This window comes from Xenopus laevis, chromosome 7S (assembly GCF_017654675.1).
Source record: "Xenopus laevis strain J_2021 chromosome 7S, Xenopus_laevis_v10.1, whole genome shotgun sequence".
Taxonomy (NCBI): Eukaryota; Metazoa; Chordata; class Amphibia; order Anura; family Pipidae; genus Xenopus; species Xenopus laevis.
The window spans coordinates 106706744-106727741 of record NC_054384.1 but is presented as its reverse complement, the minus strand read 5'-3'; the positions used below and the strand labels follow the sequence as shown (position 1 = coordinate 106727741).

General features: G+C 43.2%; 1 protein-coding gene across 2 annotated transcripts; it reads left to right on the top strand.

Moving 5' to 3' along the window:
• Nucleotides 1-5116: 5116 nt before the first annotated feature.
• Nucleotides 5117-18836, top strand: LOC108706106 (hepatocyte cell adhesion molecule-like). Of its 2 annotated transcripts, none has more exons than XM_041571698.1 (8): nt 5117-5382; nt 9830-10137; nt 12228-12503; nt 12968-13096; nt 15874-15926; nt 16013-16111; nt 16929-17003; nt 18353-18836. In XM_041571698.1, the coding sequence occupies exons 1-8, from the start codon at nt 5327-5329 to the stop codon at nt 18452-18454; spliced, it is 1098 nt and encodes a 365-aa protein (XP_041427632.1). In that variant the 5' UTR covers nt 5117-5326; the 3' UTR covers nt 18455-18836. The 2 variants fall into 2 exon arrangements, with proteins under 2 accessions (XP_041427632.1, XP_041427631.1); XM_041571697.1 differs by having other exon boundaries at nt 5126-5378; nt 9826-10137.
• Nucleotides 18837-20998: the final 2162 nt, after the last annotated feature.

Below are 20998 nucleotides of genomic sequence, written 5' to 3'. Positions count from 1 at the left end.
TCGATTTCTCAAAGTCCACCAATTGACTTCCCCCATAGGCTAAAACAGCAATTCGGCAGGTTTTAGATGGCGAATCGTCGAAGTCAACTGCATGATAAATTTCGATATTTGAATTCTCGATTTTTTTTCAAATCGAATTTGGACCATTCCCTAGTTGAAGTACACAAAAAATAGCTTGAAATTCAAATTTTTTTCATTAGAAAATTCACCTCGACCTTTGATAAATCTGCCTGCTGCCTCTATAATTTGGAAAGCGCACACCCAATTGCTGAGGTGCCAATCCTCTGGAGGCTGCCCAAATGAAGCCTCCCAATAAATATAGTACCAAACAGATATATGGATGGCACACTCAGTCTTATATAAAAAGTCCAAAATTTATTGTATCAAAAAACTTACATATTGGCAAAATCGCCCTACGCGTTTCGACCACGTTGGTCTTCATTAGGGGAAAAAGACACATCGAGTACAAAAAAGATAAAATGGGCAGAAAGATCGTATACATTGTGCAGTTTAAATACCTCTGAACATAACGTATTTCCTCCCACGAGACTGTCTATCGACGTGTGACATCACATCCGCCTATTACTGAGTGATGTGCGGAAGTAAATACATTACACACAAGTGGAACACAAATACGTTCCATCGCCTTTCTAGCGTTGCGCATCACTTCCCCCACGTGTTCTGTAGCTGAATTCTGCTGGAGCAGCAATATTAACGAGGGATGCACAGAATCCCCTATTTTGGATTCAGCTGAACCCACAAATCCTTTGTGAAAGATTTGGCCGAATACCGAACCGAATTTGCATATGCAAATTAGGAAGGGGAAAACTTTTTTATTTCCTTGTTTTGTGACACAAAGTCACACGATTTACCTCCCTGCCCCTAATTTGAATATGCAAATTCCGATTTGGTTCGGCCGGGCAGAAGGATTCTTCCGAATTCGAATCCTGCTGAAAATGGCCGAATCCCGAACTAAATCCTGGATTCGGTGCATCCCTAATATTAACTAATGCGGGTTGAATTTTTTTTTTTCCCGTTACATTATCCCTTTAAAGATGGCATCACGGTGCAGCAGATAATGGGCAGTCAATCAGGTTTTCCATACAACCCCAGTATCTGAAAATTGTTTGGCAAAGGTTATTCTTTATGCCAGTGATCCCCAACCAGTGGCTCATGAGTAACGTGTTTCTCCCCAACCCCTTGGATTTTGCTCCCAATTCCAGGCTTGGAGACAAGTTTAAGTTGCATAAAAACCATACAATGCTGCCAGAGTCTCTTGTAGGCTTCCAGTAGAGTCCTGCGCGGGTCCATTTTTTGGAATCCATACCCGCAACCTGCAATCTGCAACCCGGATTCTTACCCGATTGGACCCGCTAGCCTGACTCGCAAGTACCTTATACGAAACCCTGACCCACTGCCCATCAAGAATCAGGAAGTGCTGTCATTATAAACCGGAAGTGACATAATCGGAACTAGACGTGATCAGAAAAAAGAAGTAAAAATCGATATTGAGAAGACTCGCGGCCCAACCCGCAGAACAGCCGACCCGCGTCTATACCTGCACTGGGAACTTCTACCCGCAGGGTACCCGCAAAAACCTTCGGGTATACGGGTCTTCTCAATAGCGATTTTTACTCCTTTTTTCTGATCACGTCTACTTCCAATGATGTCACTTCCAGTTTTCAAGGACAGCACTTCCTGATTCTTGATGGTCAGCAGGTCGCCGTTTGCGGATAAGGTTCTTGTGCTTGCGGGTAAGGTTGGGAAGCGGGTAAGAATGCGGCTCCGGGTTGCGGATTGCAGGTTGCAGGTACGGGTCCTAAAAAATTGACCCGCGTAGGACTCTACTCTAGCTTCCAGTCCACATAGCAGAACCAAATTGCCAATCACAGGCCTTATTTGGTACCCCAGAGACTTTTCTTGTTTTGCTCCCCAACTCTTTTTACATTTGAGTGTTACTGATGGGTACAAAAGGTTGGAGACCCCTGCTCTAGTCCTATACTGTAAGTGGCTCCGTGACAAGAAAAGGCAAAATCAACGTTAACTGGCAAAGGATGAAATAAAAGCTTTTTATCCCATGACTTGCGCACAGAGTGGCCCCCAGTGTGTTTGAGGGGGAGGCCGATATATAATATCTCAATAATTCAGCCATTTAAAAGGCACAAGACATTAGAAGAAAGTGCAGTTAAAGTGGCAGCCGCAGTAATGATTCAGCCAAGATTTATGGCCTGTCCCGTTTTATTGCACTTTATAGGCCGCACTTCCCTGCTTTTAACCACACACTTGCTTGTTAGGGGAGAGTGCTGCTCACTCCATGGAAAAACCCTGCAGTAGGGATAAAATATACCTTCCTCGGGGTGCACCCTTTGTATTCCGGCTGATACTTTAGCCCAAGGGATTCTGCATGAAACTTAATGATAAATCTGACTGTGGGGCACATAAATAGCAGTGTCACAGGTTAATCAATTCCTTTATTGGCTCATGGGTCTGTGTATCGCGGCTGAAATTCCAGCCTTTGCCTAGGGCAGTGGGTTAAAAGCAATGCTCCCGAATATCAGACTCTAGGGCTTTGCTCAAACCCAGAGGCAGAAATTGCTTTTTAGTGTTGACTCCATTTATCCCTCCTGTCCTTGTCCCCGAGTGCAGCACTTTATCATCCAACATCCGGGGGAGATTAGGCAGGAGGGAATATTGGGAGAGGCAGAGAGATACCTGTGTCGTCTCACTGTGACCCTCATGTGCTGCCGTCCCTCACTCACTGCTCCTGGGAATAGAGAACTTCAATGTGCTTAATGCTTAACACCAGTGGTTACAACAATGCCCAAATGTATCACCTGCCCTTGTACAACACTGAATTGTGACACCCCCCCGCACTGACTGGCCAACCACCAATCAGAAACAACAGTCACATAGGGGTCATTTCACTGGCAATTCATTCTTACTGTATCCCTCATAATAAGCAAGTGGTAGAGTTCCCTTGTGCCTTTATATGGCGACAGAGCCTCTCAGTGACTTCTAATATCCTTATCATTTACAGTAGGGGGTACATTATACCTTATAATACATGAGTGATACTCAGAGTTCCCTGTATAACTCAGCCTGCAGCCTTGTGCCTTTATATGGTCACAGAACAACCCCTCAGTGACTTCTAATATCCTTATCATTTACAGTAGGGGTACATTATCCCTTATAATACATGAGTGATACTCAGAGTTCCCTGTATAACTCAGCCTGCAGCCTTGTGCCTTTATATGGTCACAGAACAATCCCTCAGTGACTTCTAATATCCTTATCATTTACAGTAGGGGGTACATTATCCCTTATAATACATGAGTGATACTCAGAGTTCCCTGTATAACTCAGCCTGCAGCCTTGTGCCTTTATATGGTCACAGAACAACCCCTCAGTGACTTCTAATATCCTTATCATTTACAGTAGGGGGTACATTAGCCCTTATAATACATGAGTGATACTCAGAGTTCCCTGTATAACTCAGCCTGCAGCCTTGTGTCTTTATATGGTCACAGAACAACCCCTCAGTGACTTCTAATATCCTTATCATTTACAGTAGGGGGTACATTATCCCTTATAATACATGAGTGATACTCAGAGTTCCCTGTATAACTCAGCCTTGCAGCCTTGTGCCTTTATATGGTCACAGAACAACCCCTCAGTGACTTCTAATATCCTTATCATTTACAGTAGGGGGTACATTATCCCTTATAATACATGAGTGATACTCAAAGTTCCCTGTATAACTCAGCCTGCAGCCTTGTGCCTTTATATGGTCACAGAACAACCCCTCAGTGACTTCTAATATCCTTATCATTTACAGTAGGGGGTACATTATCCCTTATAATACATGAGTGATACTCAGAGTTCCCTGTATAACTCAGCCTGCAGCCTTGTGCCTTTATATGGTCACAGAACAACCCCTCAGTGACTTCTAATATCCTTATCATTTACAGTAGGGGGGTACATTATCCCTTATAATACATGAGTGATGCTCAGAGTTCCCTGTATAACTCAGCCTGCAGCCTTGTGCCTTTATATGGTCACAGAACAACCCCTCAGTGACTTCTAATATCCTTATCATTTACAGTAGGGGGTACATTAATCCCTTATAATACATGAGTGATACTCAGAGTTCCCTGTATAACTCAGCCTGCAGCCTTGTGCCTTTATATGGTCACAGAACAACCCCTCAGTGACTTCTAATATCCTTATCATTTACAGTAGGGGGTACATTATCCCTTATAATACATGAGTGATGCTCAGAGTTCCCTGTATAACTCAGCCTGCAGCCTTGTGCCTTTATATGGTCACAGAACAACCCCTCAGTGACTTCTAATATCCTTATCATTTACAGTAGGGGGTACATTATCCCTTATAATACATGAGTGATGCTCAGAGTTCCCTGTATAACTCAGCCTGCAGCCTTGTGCCTTTATATGTTCACAGAACAACCCCTCAGTGACTTCTAATATCCTTATCATTTACAGTAGGGGGTACATTATCTCTTATAATACATGAGTGATACTCAGAGTTCCCTGTATAACTCAGCCTGCAGCCTTGTGCCTTTATATGGTCACAGAACAACCCCTCCAGTGACTTCTAATATCCTTATCATTTACAGTAGGGGGTACATTATCCCTTATAATACATGAGTGATACTCAGAGTTCCCTGTATAACTCAGCCTGCAGCCTTGTGCCTTTATATGGTCACAGAACAACCCCTCAGTGACTTCTAATATCCTTATCATTTACAGTAGGGGGGTACATTATCCCTTATAATACATGAGTGATACTCAGAGTTCCCTGTATAACTCAGCCTGCAGCCTTGTGCCTTTATATGGTCACAGAACCCCTCAGTGACTTCTAATATCCTTATAATTTACAGTAGGGGGTACATTACAGAAATGTTCTAATTCCTTTGTGCAATGAGAGAAGGTTGCATCTTAGCACATATCCCTATTGCTTAGGCATGGTTGACAAGTAATATGAAAATGCTGTAGGTCTGTAAGGGACTTATATAAAGTTCTGCAACCCCTTGTAGCTCAATTCCCAGCTGGTGCCTCATTGACCCTGAGGCCATAGAGACTGAGCCTGTGTATAGAGAACTGTATCCCCCTCCCCCTCACTCGTTCCCCTCCTGTCTCTCTCTCTCTCTTACCTCTTCCAGGTGAGCACAGGAAATGCACCTGTTCCATTTGGCCACACCTGGCCAGGTGGGGAGGAGACCGTTATGAGTGAGCGGGTGCTGCTGGGGGAGATGTGTTAGTGCTGTGTGTCTGGGGGAGATGTGTTAGTGCTCTATCTGTTGGAGATGGAGAGGCTGGTGACACTTACCTGGGTGCTTGTCCTGCTGCTGCTTTACGGTAGGTTCATTTAACCCTTCTTATTCTGGGATAGAGAGAGATAAAGCATTGAGTGAGCAGTTTACTTTACTACAATTCTACTAATCGCTATCATACGGTCAGTACAGAGAGGCAGCTCCTACCCCTCACCTCTGTATGGGAAATACTTGTCTATTAGTATCATATATGTCACTTGTCTCTGCATCCTGTAAGTACTGTGAGTCGCGACATTTGATTTCTAACCCTCCCAATTATATAGACGAATGCCTCGAAAAGTATAATAAAAAAAAAGTCTAATACCTGCACTTTATTTAGTTTCCCACTCATATCTGAGAAGCACAGGGAAGGGGCACTGCCTCCTGCAAAAGGAATCAAAATTTAAAACATTTTTAATTGATTTCTACTTCTTAAAAATAACCTGCATTCACTTCTCCCCCATCCGCATGGGTTTTTTTTTTATCTCACTCCAACAACATACAGACAGGTTAACTGGCTCCTGATAAACTGACCCCAGTGTGTGTGTGACTGTGATAGGGACCTTAGATTGTAAGCTCACTGGGGCTAATGGGAATGTGATAGGGACCTTAGATTGTAACCTCCACTGGGGCTAATGGGAATGTGATAGGGACATTAGATTGCAAGCTCGCTGTGGCAGTGCCTGATAGGAATGTGATAGGGACCTTAGAATGTAAGCTCTACTGGGTCAGGGGCTGATGGGAATGTGTTAGGAACCTTAGATTGTAAGCTCCACTGGGGCTGATGGGAATGTAATCGGGACATTAGATTGTAAACTCCACTGGGGCAGGGGCTAATGGGAATGTAATAGAGACCTTAGACTATAAGCTCACTGAGGCAGGGGCTGATGGGAATGTGATAGGGACCTTAGATTGTAAACTCACTGGGGCAGGGGCTGATGGGAATGCGATGGGGACATTAGATTGTAAACTCCACTAGGTCAAGGGCTGACAGGAATGTGATAGGGACCTTAGATTGTAAACTCCACTGGGGCAGGGGCTGATGGGAATGATGATGCAGACTACAATGCCTTTCAGCAAGTGTAGATAATAGAGTGTGGATAATACAAGCTATAGAGTTGTGTGAGTGTATGACTGTTCTATAGAGAAGCAATTCATTCTTTGTTACACAGGCCCTGCTGTTCTTATAACAATGAGGCCATTTATGTAAACAGAAACTACACACAAGTGGCAGTCACCATGAAACTGCCATCTACACACAGTATAAGTACATTTATGGCACCTGGGTTTGGCTGAGCTCTCGCTAAACGTTACAAAGTATTTCCTACTCTTCGTATGTACCATTACACAGTTGCTGGGTTAGTTCAACCCTAGTAAATTAAGTTGGAACATATTTCTGTGTTTTATTCCGTTATTACAGTTTTGCTAATGAAGGTGACTTGTCCTTTAAACTGTGAGTCTAACTTCTCCCAAGGGACCTGTTATCTTATATTGTTACAATCACTTATTTGCTTATCTAGAAAATGTTACAGAAGTATCTTATCTCCAGCTGTGGTTGTTTTGGGCTCTCTGTTAAAAGCCAATTAAGTGAGAAACTTTATTTCTTTTTCTGGCTGTTTAGTGGCTGTTTATACTGGACTTTCCAGTATAAATGAGGGACTGCGGGTTGAGCTTCAAAAGAGGGACTGTCCCTCTAAAAACGGGACAGTTGGGAGGTATGAGTCCCATGCTGAGCTTCACCATTTGATTGTTATTAGTTATATGGGCCATTGTTATCCATCACCACTTCAGTCTCATTGAGAAAATCCATAGTTTTAAAGTTTTTCAGGGAAGTAAACTTCAAAGATTTCCTTCATAAATGAGTATTGTAATTACAAAGGATGCTAATTAGACCCTCTGTGCACAACATTAAATAATCAATGTCTGTGCAGCCACTGGGACAGAATGTTCTGTTATACAGATAGCTAGAATCTCAGCTGCCATAAAGCAGGACAGGACTGCTGCTTACAATGGGGATCAGATAGGATCTGTGCAGCCACTGGGACAGAATGTTCTGTTATACAGATAGCTAGAATCTCAGCTGCCATAAAGCAGGACAGGACTGCTGTGTTGTGAGCGCAAGGAAGGATATGTATCTATTGTATGAGATTTCTCTATGCACAAAAGTACTTTTTTCTAAATTTAAAAAAAAAAAAGTTGGATTTCTCAGACATTGCTGTGCTGGTTGAAAGCTTCTTTTGTGCAGGAGACTATTGATTTCCCAGAGTCATGTCCTTGTACTACAACTGAATACAGAATGGGAGAAAGTCAGATGGTTCCGCCCCAGTCCCCCCAACTAGGGCCGGCAGGAGGGAGGAGCCTGTTCTGCACCCCTAGTCCCAGGCATTTAGTGAGTATCCTGTTTATACAGACGTTAAAGGGGGAATAAAAATGCTGATATTGGGCAGCAATAAGCAAAATCATAATAGTAACATGTGCAGTCACCCAGTCCTTTGTGAAAACAGCAGAACAGGAGAGGAAGAGGCAGTTTGTAAGCAGTTTGACCCCCTTTTGACTTTCATAAGGGGGTCACTGACCCCATCTAAAAAAAAAATACAAATGCTCTGAAAGGCTACACATGTATTGTTATTGCTACTTTTTATTACTCCATTTGCTATTCATGGTTTTCCTATTCATATTCGTTTCTTATTCAAATGCAATGCATGGTTGCTAGGGTCATTTGGACCCTAGCAACCAGATGCCTGAAATTGCAAACTGGAGAGCTGCTGAATAAAAAGCTAAATAACTCAGAAGCCACAAAAAATAAAAAAAAATCTATTACAAATTGTCTCAGAATAACTCTACATCATACTAACGGTTAATTTAAAGGTGAACAGCCTTTAGTGAGCACTTGGCAATTCAGACACTGGATATAACATGACTGTGATTTACCTGAGCTGGGGGTCCAGTTGGTGTCACTATTAACAAGCTGGGGGCCCAGTATCAGTCAAGTCATTATAGGAGGATAATGTGGCTGTTGTTCAGGACCGGGCTCTATTATCCGGAATACTTGGGACCTGGGGTTTCCCAGTTGGCAGAACTGCTGTTTCATAAGATAAAGCAAAAAATACTTAATCATCTTAATGACTCTTCCCAATGTCGGCATGAAGAAATGACTTTTCTAAGTATAACACATTGGTTTCATGCACCAACACATATTTATTTTATTGCTATACCACTTTAAAGGGCATGTAAAGTCTAAAATAGAATAAGGCTAGAAATGCTGTATTTTGTATACTAAACATAAACATGAACTTACTGCACCACAAGCCTAATCAAACAAATCATTTATGCTTTCAAAGTTGGCCACAAGGGTCACCATCTTGTAACTTTGTTATACATCTTTGCAAGACCAAGACTGTGCACATGCTCAGTTTGGTCTGGGCTGCTTAGGGATCGTCATAAACAAAGCTGCTTTAGTTCTGCATGGCTGGAAGTAAGGTGGGGGCTCCCCCTGCTGTACATAAGTATGATTGTTTCCCTGCTCAGCAGTTAGGGACAGTCTGACAATTCCTATCCACAGCAGTAAATGAAGGGAGAATTTCACTGCATACAGTCAGGTTTCTTATAAAAACTGTACACATTTTTTAATTAAAATATATTGGAGATAGGTTTCTTTTTCATTAAAGAAAGGACCTGGCGCTTTCCGGATAACGAGTCTTTCCGTAATTTGGATCTTCACACCTTAAGTCTACTAGAAAATCATGTAAATATTAAATAAACCCAATAGGCTGGTTTTGCTTCCAATAAGGATTAATTATATCTTAGTTGGGATCAAGTACAAGCGACTGTTTTATTATTACAGAGTAAAAGGAAATCATTTTTAAAATTTTGGATTATATAGTGAATAAAGTACCCCCTTTTGTAAAATATAAGGATATTATAAGTTACCGAGGAGTTTCATGACCATATAAAAACACGAGGCCGAAGGCCCGAGTGTTTTTATACAGGTCAGGAAACTCCTCGGTAACTTCTAATACCTCATATTTTACAACTGGGGGGTACTTTATTTATTATAATACACAAGTTTCGGTGAGTCATGTGACAGAAATGACATCAGAACTCACCGTTTATAACTGATGACATCAGAACTCACCGTTTATAAGGATATAATTTACAGGATATTCATGGCTTTTGTGTATTATTTGATTATAATGGAGTCTATGGGAGACGGCCTTTATGTAATATGGAACTTTATGGATAACGGGTTTCCGCATAACGGATCCCATACCTGTGTACAGGTATGTGCAGGACTCACTGCTCTCATTGAATAATATGGTGGTGATGGCGTTTCTCTCACTGTAACATTTGCTGGAGGTATTATCCCGTTTACAGGAACATTGTACATGCCAGTAGTGGGTCCCAGCACTTATGGATAGGTAGAAGCTGTAGGTGTGTAATGAATTGATTTGTGTGATTGTCTTTTTCTAACCCACGTCCTTGTATTGGAACAGGCAGAGGAGGAGAAGCGCTGACTGTGAGCAGCAACGCTACTGGCAACTTTGTCACAGGAGCTGACATTCTCCTGCCCATCTCATACAGCACCACTAAAAGTCCAACCGTCACCTGGCTGATCAGTTCCACTGTGACTGCCACATGGACTCCCACTGGGAATACTGTTCTGTATCCCGATAGAATGAGTCTCTATGATAATGGCTCCCTGCATATAAACCAGACTACTCTGACTGATCAGGGACTGTACAATGTTACTGTGTCTGTAATTGGAGATTTGCTGGGAGTTCGGTCATTCACTGTCAAATTCTATGGTAAGTACAGACAGTACTAAGCACAATTCAGCAGGAACAGCCCCTAAGTTTGCTCATAGTCTGTACAGAGAGATCCCATAAAACTATGGCAGCATAGGTATTCCCTGTACTAAGCACAATTCAGCAGGAACAGTCCCCTAAGTTTGCTTGCACAATTCAGCAGGAACAGTCCTAATTTGCTCATAGTCTGTACAGAGAGATCCATAAAACTATGGCAGCATAGGTATCCCCTGTACTAAGCACAATTCAGCAGGAACAGTCCCCTAACTCATAGTCTGTACAGAGAGATCCATAAAACTATGGCAGCATAGGTATTCCCTGTACTAAGCACAATTCAGCAGAACAGTCCCTAATTTTGCTCATAGTCTGTACAGAGAGAAACTGTACTAAGGCAGCATAAGTTTGTGTGGCAGCATAGGTATTCTATTCAGCAGGAACAGTCCCCTAAGTTTGCTCATAGTCTGTACAGAGAGATCCCATAAACTATGGCAGCATAGGTATCCCCTGTACTAAGCACAATTAGGACATAGGTGACCACTAGCAGCCCCTGTACTAAGCACAATTCCCTAACCAGTATAGGTCTTTGAGTTTGCTCATAGTCTGTACAGAGAGTATAGGTAACTAAGCACAATTAAACCTGTGGGCCCTGTAAGAGAGATCCCATAAAACTATGGCAGCATAGGTATTCCCTGTACTAGCAACAATTCAGCAGGAACAGTCCCCTAAGTTTGCTCATAGTCTGTACAGAGAGATCCCATAAAACTATGCAGCATAGGTATTCCCTGTACTAAGCACAATTCAGCAGGAAACAGTCCCCTAAGTTTGCTCATAGTCCTGTACAGAGAGATCGCCAATAAAACTATGGCAGCATAGGTATTCCCTGTACTAAGCACAATTCAGCAAGAACAGCCCCTAAGTTTGCTCATAGTCTGTACAGAAGATCCCATAAAACTATGGCAGCATAGGTATTCCCTGTACTAAGCACAATTCAGCAGGAACAGTCCCCTAAGTTTGCTCATAGTCTGTACAGAGAGATCCCATAAAACTATGGCAGCATAGGTATTCCCTGTACTAAGCACAATTCAGCAGGAACAGTCCCCTAAGTTTGCTCATAGTCTGTACAGAGAGATCCCATAAAACTATGGCAGCATAGGTATTCCCTGTACTAAGCACAATTCAGCAGGAACAGTCCCCTAAGTTTGCTCATAGTCTGTACAGAGAGATCCCATAAAACTATGGCAGCATAGGTATTCCCTGTACTAAGCACAATTCAGCAGGAACAGCCCCTAAGTTTGCTCATAGTCTGTACAGAGAGATCCCATAAAACTATGGCAGCATAGGTATTCCCTGTACTAAGCACAATTCAGCAAGAACAGCCCCTAAGTTTGCTCATAGTCTGTACAGAGAGATCCCATAAAACTATGGCAGCATAGGTATTCCCTGTACTAAGTACAATTCAGCAGGAACAGTCCCCTTAATTTGCTCATAGTCTGTACAGAGAGATCCCATAAAACTATGGCAGCATAGGTATTCCCTGTACTAAGTACAATTCAGCAGGAACAGTCCCCTAAGTTTGCTCATAGTCTGTACAGAGAGATCCCATAAAACTATGACAGCATAGGTATTCCCTGTACTAAGCACAATTCAGCAGGAACAGTCCCCTAAGTTTGCTCATAGTCTGTACAGAGAGATCCCATAAAACTATGGCAGCATAGGTATTCCCTGTACTAAGCACAATTCAGCAAGAACAGCCCCTAAGTTTGCTCATAGTCTGTACAGAGAGATCCCATAAAACTATGGCAGCATAGGTATTCCCTTGTACTAAGCACAATTCAGCAGGAACAGTCCCTAAGTTTGCTCATAGTCTGTACAGAGAGATCCCATAAAACTATGGCAGCATAGATAGCACTGTGGGTAAGTACAATAGACATTTGGCAGAATGAAAGAGATGATAATGAACTGTACAGCAACTGGGTATGTTGAAAAAAATGGTAAAGGGGTGGAGCCTTGGAAGGAAGATGGAGATGAATTTAGAGTTATTTAATATTGTAAAATAGATTTCCCCTCCAATGTTGTTGCTTTTCGTGCAGATAAAGTGCAGAATGTGACGGTGACTCAGTCCCCAGCTGAGGTGATAGAAGGCTCCGCAACTGCCAGTCTGACCTGCAGCTCATCCATTGGACAAGGAAAGGTGATGTGGGGGTGGGACGGGGGACCCCTCAATTTCTCCTACGGCTTCAGCTTTTTGGACGAAAATAAAACTCTGCAGATCAATCAGCCCAACAAGACGCAGAATGGGAACTACACCTGCACCATAACCAACCCAGTGAGCAGTGACTGGGGCACTCGCAGCCTCGTTGTTTTCCGTGAGTTATTTGATTAAGATTTCTGGTGCCATTGGGGACTTTCATTGATTTACTGAAGGATCTTGTATTTCCAAATGAATGTTTGTGTTGGAGAAAGATTGTGCATTGTGGGCACCTAATATGGGGTTTAACTACAGAGAAAGCAGACTTTGCAGCTGCTGGGGGGCCCAAGAGTTATAGGGGGCCCCATGAGGCCCAAATAAAGACTAATTTCAACATATATTGGTAAAACAGGACAATATGTTGGGGGCCCTTAAATTAATTTGCTGTGGGGCCCAGTAACATCTTGTTATGCCAATGGTTTTGCACTATGAACTTCTATACCCTTGTACTTAAAGGAGAAGGAAAGTCATTTTACCCCAAGTTTACAATGACTTTCCCTCTCCTTTAACCACCTTTATGATGTACAACCTGATTTGTCCAAGCACAATAATTCTAATCCACCTTCTCACTGCCACTTCTAGCTGCCGCTTCTTCTAGTGGGTCCCTCAGTCCTGGAGCCATAGCTGGGATTGTGATTGGCTCTGTGTTTGGCGCTCTGCTGCTCATTGCTCTCATTGTGTTACTCGTATGCTGGGGACGGCACAAGAAAGGTAAATCCTAAACGTGATGTGGAAAACGAATGGTCACAGATACCAGAACCTCGAGAACATTGTTGTTCTATAATATTTAGGGATGCAACGAATCCAGGATTCAGCCTTTTTCAGCAGGATTTAGATTCAGCCGAATCCTTGACTTGGCCGAACCAAATCCTAAAAAAAATGTAAATTAGGGATGGGAAGGGAAATCACGTCTTTTCATAAAAAACAAGGAAGTAATTTTTTTCCCACTTTTTCCTTTCCCAGCCCTAATTTGCATATGCAAATTCGGTTCAGTATTTTACCGAATCTTTCACAAAGGATTTGGGAACTCGGTCAAATCCCAAATAATGGATTTGGTGTATCCCTAATAATTTTATTCTTCTAATGTTGACTTTCCCTGTGGAAATTTAAGCAATGGTTGTAGAGGCCCAGCCAGAAGGCCACCTAGGGACAGGGCTATCTATTTACAAGATATTAATGAAGTCCATCTTGGAAGTAAAAAGGAGAATTAATTTGGGCGCAATGATTCTTTAATGCCCCAGATATTGAAGTTACTGAGGCTGATTCAGCAATGTATTGAAATAACTGTAACCTTGTTATGTGCAGACAATACGTCAGACAGACAATGATTTATACTTTGGATTAGTGCTGGGCCAATTTATCGGGCATTTATCGGGCAGGCATGGATTCACTGCGAAAAAATTTGCTGCAACAAAAAAGTTGTACGTATAATAATTGTCACACATCACAATAATTTTGATGCCCATTGACTTTAATGCATTTGGAAAAAAGAGTCCTGTGCGTAAAAATTGTCCCGTGCGTAAAAATTGTCCCGTGCGTAAAAATTGTCCCGTGCGTAAAAATTATTCCGTGCGTAAAAATTGTCCTGTGCGTATAAAATTTTCTTGTGCATAAAAATTGTCCCGTGCATAAAAGTTGTTGCACACATAAAAATTGTCATGCTTCAAAATTATTTTGACAGCCATTTCAATGTGTTTCGAAGAATTTTTCAATGTTTCGCAATTTTTGTGGGTGAAGTTAAACGGGACTGATTAGACCCATCATTACTGCGCAGGGTCGGACTGGGGGGCCTGGGGCCCACCGGGACTGCTGTCCAGGGCCCCCCCAGTCCCCCAGCCCCCGCCTCCCCTTGCTGCAGGGCCCCTGCCTCCCCTTGCTGCGGCACCAGCGCCGCGCTCCCCTTTGCCGTTGTCCCATGCCGGCGCGCATGCGCAGACGGCACCCGTGCCGACGAGAATGCGCAGACAGCGCATCGCGCCGGCTACGTTTTTTTTTTTTTAACTATTACGATTGGGGGTCTGGCCCGGCGGGGCCCCTTGAAGGTCGGGGCCCACCGGGTATTTTCCCGGTGTCCCGCCGGGCCAGTCCGAAACTGTTACTGCGGATGATTTGTAGAAGGTTATTTTTAATTCTACAGCTCTCTACTCTATTGTAAGCCTGGATGTCATTTAAAGGGTCCCATTGATCTTGGCAGTTGTCACGGTCGGCACCCAACACCAGAACAAATGCCAAACACCCTGGCCTTGGCTCGTGCTTCATCTGCCATTGGCCTCGGGAGGAGCCCTCAGTTACTTGGATGCCACCAGGAATTAAATGAGAGGTGCAAGGCTAGAGGTTCTGGATAGACAGAGGGGCACGACTGTTAGCGAGAGTCTTTAGACCAAGGGTCACGGTACAAAACAGGAAACCAGAATCGTAGTCAGTACAAGCCGGGTCGAGGCAGGCAGAAGTCAATCGTAATCAGGCAGGCAAAGGTCAAACCCGGGTAATCAATCAGACAGGAGGGTTCTGCAGAAGGATAGTCGATATTCAGGCAAGGGTCAGATATAGAAGTCAGGATAATCGTATAGCCAGGCAGGGGTCAAAACCAGAATCAGAATAAAGCTCACAAAGCACCAGGAACAAGATCCTATCATGGGCAAGGTCTCCCAGCCCCAATGAGCCTTATATACTGTTCAAATTTCTCTCCATTGCGCACTGGCGTAATCACGCCATCGCGCCTTTAAACTTCACAAGACACAGGCGCCTGCGGCCGAACAGAGACCGCGCAACGCGTCCCTGCCATCCCCCCACTAGACCACCAGGTACGTTCCTCACAGCAGTGGTCTGAATGAGCGGATGGGCTGAAATCCGAATAGACAAAATCAGGCTGAAAATATCAAGTGGCTTAGGTTGCTTCAACCTTCAAGGCACTAAAAGCACATTTTTAGACAACCCAACCAACATCATGGTTCTAATGTGCTGCCAACAGGTGCGTAACTACAGTGGAAGCAGACCCTGTGGCTGCAGGGGGGCCCAGGAGGTACAGGGGGCCCCAGGAGGTACAGGGGGCCCCATGAGGCTCTTATTGATGAGCAATTTGAACATATATTGGTAAAACAGGACAAACACTGGATATGTTGGGGGCCCTAAAATTAATTTGCTGTGGGGCCCAGCAACATCTAGTTACGCCACTGGCTGCCAAATTCTACTGATCCTCCTTCCATTAGTAGTCTCTTCCTCACTGGCTCATTGCTACATGATTAGTCATTACATGGAGTCCTTGCCTGACATCTTTTTGAGACATTACAATTTTTTTTAAATTAATACTGAGGTTAAGAATGAAAATATACAAATACTCCACTCTAAGAGTGTAGAGCGTTTGTCTATTGGGCGATTGGAGATAACAAGTTTGTTCTTTCATTTGCTTGTCTTGTGTTTAATCAGCTCATTCTTTGTGATTGCATTCTTACATTACACTGACCTGTCATTATCCAACTGCCACTTAGGTGCAAAAGAAAAGACTCCTTCAGGGCCTAAACATAAGGACGTTCTTCGCACAGTAAGTTCTTTGTTCAAGTCTCACTTCAGTGGCCTCTTCTCTGAATCTTCTAGTCTCATTCCTTGTCTCTGATCCACCTATTGCAGGTGTCGGGAACCACCCTGTCTCCAGATGACCCTGCGTATTTCACCCAAAACAATATCTTGTACCGAAACTCCTCCATCTCCATGGGTTCCTACATCATGGTGAGTCCTTTAGGCCTGTTACAATATAAAACCCAAGGCCCCATTCATGTTGCCAATGTACATACCCAAGGCGGGCACAGCGGGTGTTTGTTTAATTCTTGCCAGGGCACAGAGTTCACATGTTCTCAGAAGACTGGACCTAGGTGAAAGGAGACTAAAGCCTAACTAAAGAAATAGGTAGAAATGTTGTACATGATGTTTTGTGCTTCTGTACCAGCCCAAGGCAACCACAGCCCTTTAGCAGTAAAGATCTGTGTCTCCAAAGATGCCCCAGTAGCTCCCCATCTTCTTTTCTGCTGATTCACTGATTCACATGCTCTGTGCTGCTGTCACTTACTGAGCTTAGGGACCCACTCACAATATACAGTACACATAGAATAGAAATGTCACAATATAAGGCTGATTAGTAATTAATACACATAATTACTACATGGCAGAACAGAAACCAGTGCAATTAATAATCAGCAAACCTGTATCATCAGCTTATATTACAGCCAGGGAAGCTCATTTTCTGCTGGATAATTAGTGAGGAGCCCTAAGCTTAGCTTCTCAACAGCCAATCAGAGCCCACTGAGCATGTGAGTGTCACAGACACTTTCCAAGATGGTGACCCCCTGTGACAAGTTTGAAGTCCTGGATCATTGCTGCTATTGACAAGCTCAAACTTTAGCCTCGTGCAATAAGTTCACTATATAAAATATGCCATTTTCAGCCACATTCATTTTTAGGGTTTAGTTCTCCTTTAATGCCTTGATGTAATGACACCTTTGGGTTTCTTATTCTCCCCTCATTTATCTAATGTTGCTGTTCCATATAGGGGCCGGGTACGTTGAGCCAAAATGTACAGAACACACAGAACAAAGGGCGCGCTCGCTGGGAAACAACAACTCAGGTAACAGTTTAATGCACATTCTTCAATAAGATAAAGATACATAACGCTGCTTGTCCCCTATACCATATCTAGGACTGTAATGGGTTCTTTAATCTCCAGCAGTAATTATATTTATGATCTGATCTCTATGGAAGAAACGTTCATAGTCTTATACACTCGCAAAGTTCCAAACACCAAGAGGTGCTTCATCATCTCTGAGAGGTTCGGTCTATTAGAAGAGTCTCTCTCATTGTCAGGGTTTAGGGAGCTGGAACTAGTTTTCTGGGGGGGAAAGCAGCCCACTGGATACAACTCTCAAAAACTTCTTCAAAGAAAAATGGCACAAAACAGATGTTTGCTGTTTTAATAGGCTTTTAACTAAGTTCAGTCTTCAGTAGACCTACTGCTCATCTCCAAACAGAGGCTATCAAAGCAAAATCCAATCTCATATTATTCCAAAGTCTCTTGCTCAGTTCACAAGGCAACGCTCATGTGTCTCTTACCCCAGACCAGAGCTCTCCTCATTATGTCTTGAGCTGCTTTTAATATTCCCCCTTCGGTGTCTCAGGAGGACATAAAACACCCTGAATTGAGCACAGAGTCCTGGACCCATTCTGTTATGAGCCAAGGGGACATGTAAACGTCATCCTAGATTTTCCCAGGTATCCTGAGAGTGACCTTGTCCCACCATACATTGCTATGTGAAATGGTGCCAGAGGATTTTTACTATTTTGAGGAATTCTTCTCCTTGAGAATGCTGAAGAGCATCAGATTGACCATGAACCCTCAGAACCGTGGTCCTCAACCAGTGGCTCGTGAGCAGCATATCTGACCTCTTGGATGTTGCTCCTCAAAGCAGGTGCATAATTTTGAGTTCTAAGTTTGCATTTAAGTTTGGTTGCATAAAAACTGGGTGTACTGCCAAAATGAGCCAAGAGTTCATTCAATTCCAAATACAATGGTGAGACCCTGACTAGAGCAATAGGCAGAAATAGATATGAACCAGGCCCGGATTGGCAATCTGTGGGTTCTGGCAGAGGGGCTGCTATAGAGTGCCATAGAAAGTCAGTATTAAGTGGGCTGGTGGGGGCTGTTTGGGCCTCCGTGTGGGCTGATTGGGCCTCTGTGTACCTGAAATGCCAGGGCCTATTTTAATTCTCAGTCCGGACCTGATTATGAGCCATATGGGCTTCATTACTTGTGCATAATAAGATCACAGCCATACCTTGAATGGCCTTCACCATTGACTCTTAGGAATTTCTACTTTTCTATTTAACATGTGTAACTGGTATAATAGTCCTGTAAACTGAGCCAACGTTCTAACAAATTCATGTAGCCAATTATTTTTTGTTGTCTCTGGTCTTTTGCAGTCTTCCAATGAAAGTACTAGCCGCAATACAAGTCCTGTCAATACAAGTGAGTACAGCACCCCAAACAGACCCCGAAATATGAAGCATGCCACTCAGGTCTGACTCGCCTTCCCAAGGGGCTCACTCACCTTTTAAAGGAGATACATTTCTCAGGAATTCTTCTATGAGCCAAGCTGAAGAACATATTTGTGTTGGGAGGTGGAGCGAATAATCCTCTTGTCCTAAAGCCAATCGGAAATTACATTGCCAATTAGCCACGTTCTCTGTCAACTGATGGACTGACATCTTCATGTTTGGGTGATGATCCTGTTACATGGGATATGTGCTAAGATGCAACCTTCTCTCATTGCACAAAGGGATTAAAAACATTTCTGTAACATACCCCCTACTGTAAATGATAAGGATATTAGAAGTCACTGAGGGGTTGTTCTGTGACCATATAAAGGCACAAGGCTGCAGGCTGAGTTATACAGGGAACTCTGAGTATCACTCATGTATTATAAGGGATAATGTACCCCCTACTGTAAATGATAAGGATATTAGAAGTCACTGAGGGGTGTTCTGTGACCATATAAAGGCACAAGGCTGCAGGCTGAGTTATACAGGGAACTCTGAGTATCACTCATGTATTATAAGGGATAATGTACCCCCTACTGTAAATGATAAGGATATTAGAAGTCACTGAGAGGTTCTGTGACCATATAAAGGCACAAGGCTGCAGGCTGAGTTATACAGGGAACTCTTGAGTATCACTCATGTATTATAAGGGATAATGTACCCCCTACTGTAAATGATAAGGATATTAGAAGTCACTGAGAGGTTCTGTGACCATATAAAGACACAAGGCTGCAGGCTGAGTTATACAGGGAACTCTGAGTATCACTCATGTATTATAAGGGATAGTGTACCCCCTAATGTAAATGATAAGGATATTAGAAGTCACTGAGGGGTTGTTCTGTGACCATATAAAGACACAAAGCTGCAGGCTGAGTTATACAGGGAACTCTGAGTATCACTCATGTATTATAAGGGATAATGTACCTGTTAATTACAAAGGCACAGGGGCTTCTGACCCCTTTTGACAACAGTGAAAACAGACATTATTATTATTATTATTATTATGCAATCATTATAAAACCACTCACTGGTTAAAAAAAAAAAAAAAAAAAAAATAGATTTTAAGAAATCTAAATCTCAGGTGATCACATGAAGGTCTTTTTATAGATTGCACATAATGTAAATACATTTAATTATGTTCACAGAGCCTTTCAACAAAATGTATCATGCCCTATATTTTTATAGTAATAAATAAATATATTTTTAATGTAACAGACTCTTGTCATTGCAGTGAATCCCATTGGCTGCCCGGTTGTTCTTGATTCCCTGCAATTGGCTCTTTAGCAGCGGCTCAGATGGTTTAGTCTACAGGATATCCCATAATAATGGACATTTTAGCAGTGAAACTGGTTTACCTACCTGGAAACTGAACCCTGTATTAGACGGAGGAGCATACAAAAAAGAGTGGGGATTGATCAATGCCCCAGTTCCCTGTTTTATAAAATTATGAAAATCAGGCAGGATTCCCCTAGATTGACGTGAGGTTCCCACCTGTCCATTGACCCGGACAACAAGGTTTTTTGATGGGCTGCCCGGGTCAAAACTGCCTGTCTGGTTTTGCAAATTAGGAAAACTGGGCAGTAATTTCTATGATTGATGCGGCCAATCACCATTTCATATACCCGCTCCTGATGTCACAAAACCACCCCCTCCCATTGCGGCTCCGCCCCCTGCCCGGAGTTAGATGGGCCAAACATTGGCAACTTTTTCTGATTGGCTGATTGCCACATCAACACCCTGCCCCACAATGATATTGCCTTGCGCCCAATGTCACTATTCCCCCCATGACATCACAGACACGCCTCTCTGTGACGCCCACTCCTGCCCCCCCATCCTTCCATAAAGGGGGACTGGAAAAGATGGCAACCCTACATACCCCTACATACCCTTAAGGTAAACCCTTTAGAACCATAGGCTTGCAAATAAACAGGGTCAGAGTGGACCAATGAGAGCCCACCAGGTTCCAAACTTCCAGGCCCCACATGTGGGAACACTGGTGCACCGGGCCACATTTTGTTTTTTTGGGAGGGGGGGGCAGTTGATCAGGGAGCTGGTTTGGGCTGGCAGGGGCCCATGAGGGCTGAGGCCCACCGGGTTTTTTCCCGATGTCCTGCCTGCCCAGTCTGACCCTGCAAATCTATATTATTACACAGTGCCACCTAGTGGCTAAACTAGGAAACTCTGGGGGTCATGAGTTGACCCAAGAAGAGGAGCATTACAACCTCTATAAATGAAGGGGCTTTTTGTGGCCAAACTTTAAGGGGTTGCACAATAAAAGGTCAAAGTTAGCAGAGACCCTGACAAAAGGTTCCAAAAGGCTGTAACTGATAAATAGTGATGGGCGAATTCATTCGGCAGGCGCAAATTCGTGGAGAATCCCCGCGATTTGCCGCCGGCGAATAAATTCTTGGAAACGGTGAAAAATTCGCAAACCGGCGCCTTGTTTTTTCTTGTTTTGTTGTCTCGTTATTTTCCCGGCGTTTTCAAGAATTTTTTGGCGAAATGCCCTAAATTCGCCCATCACTAGTG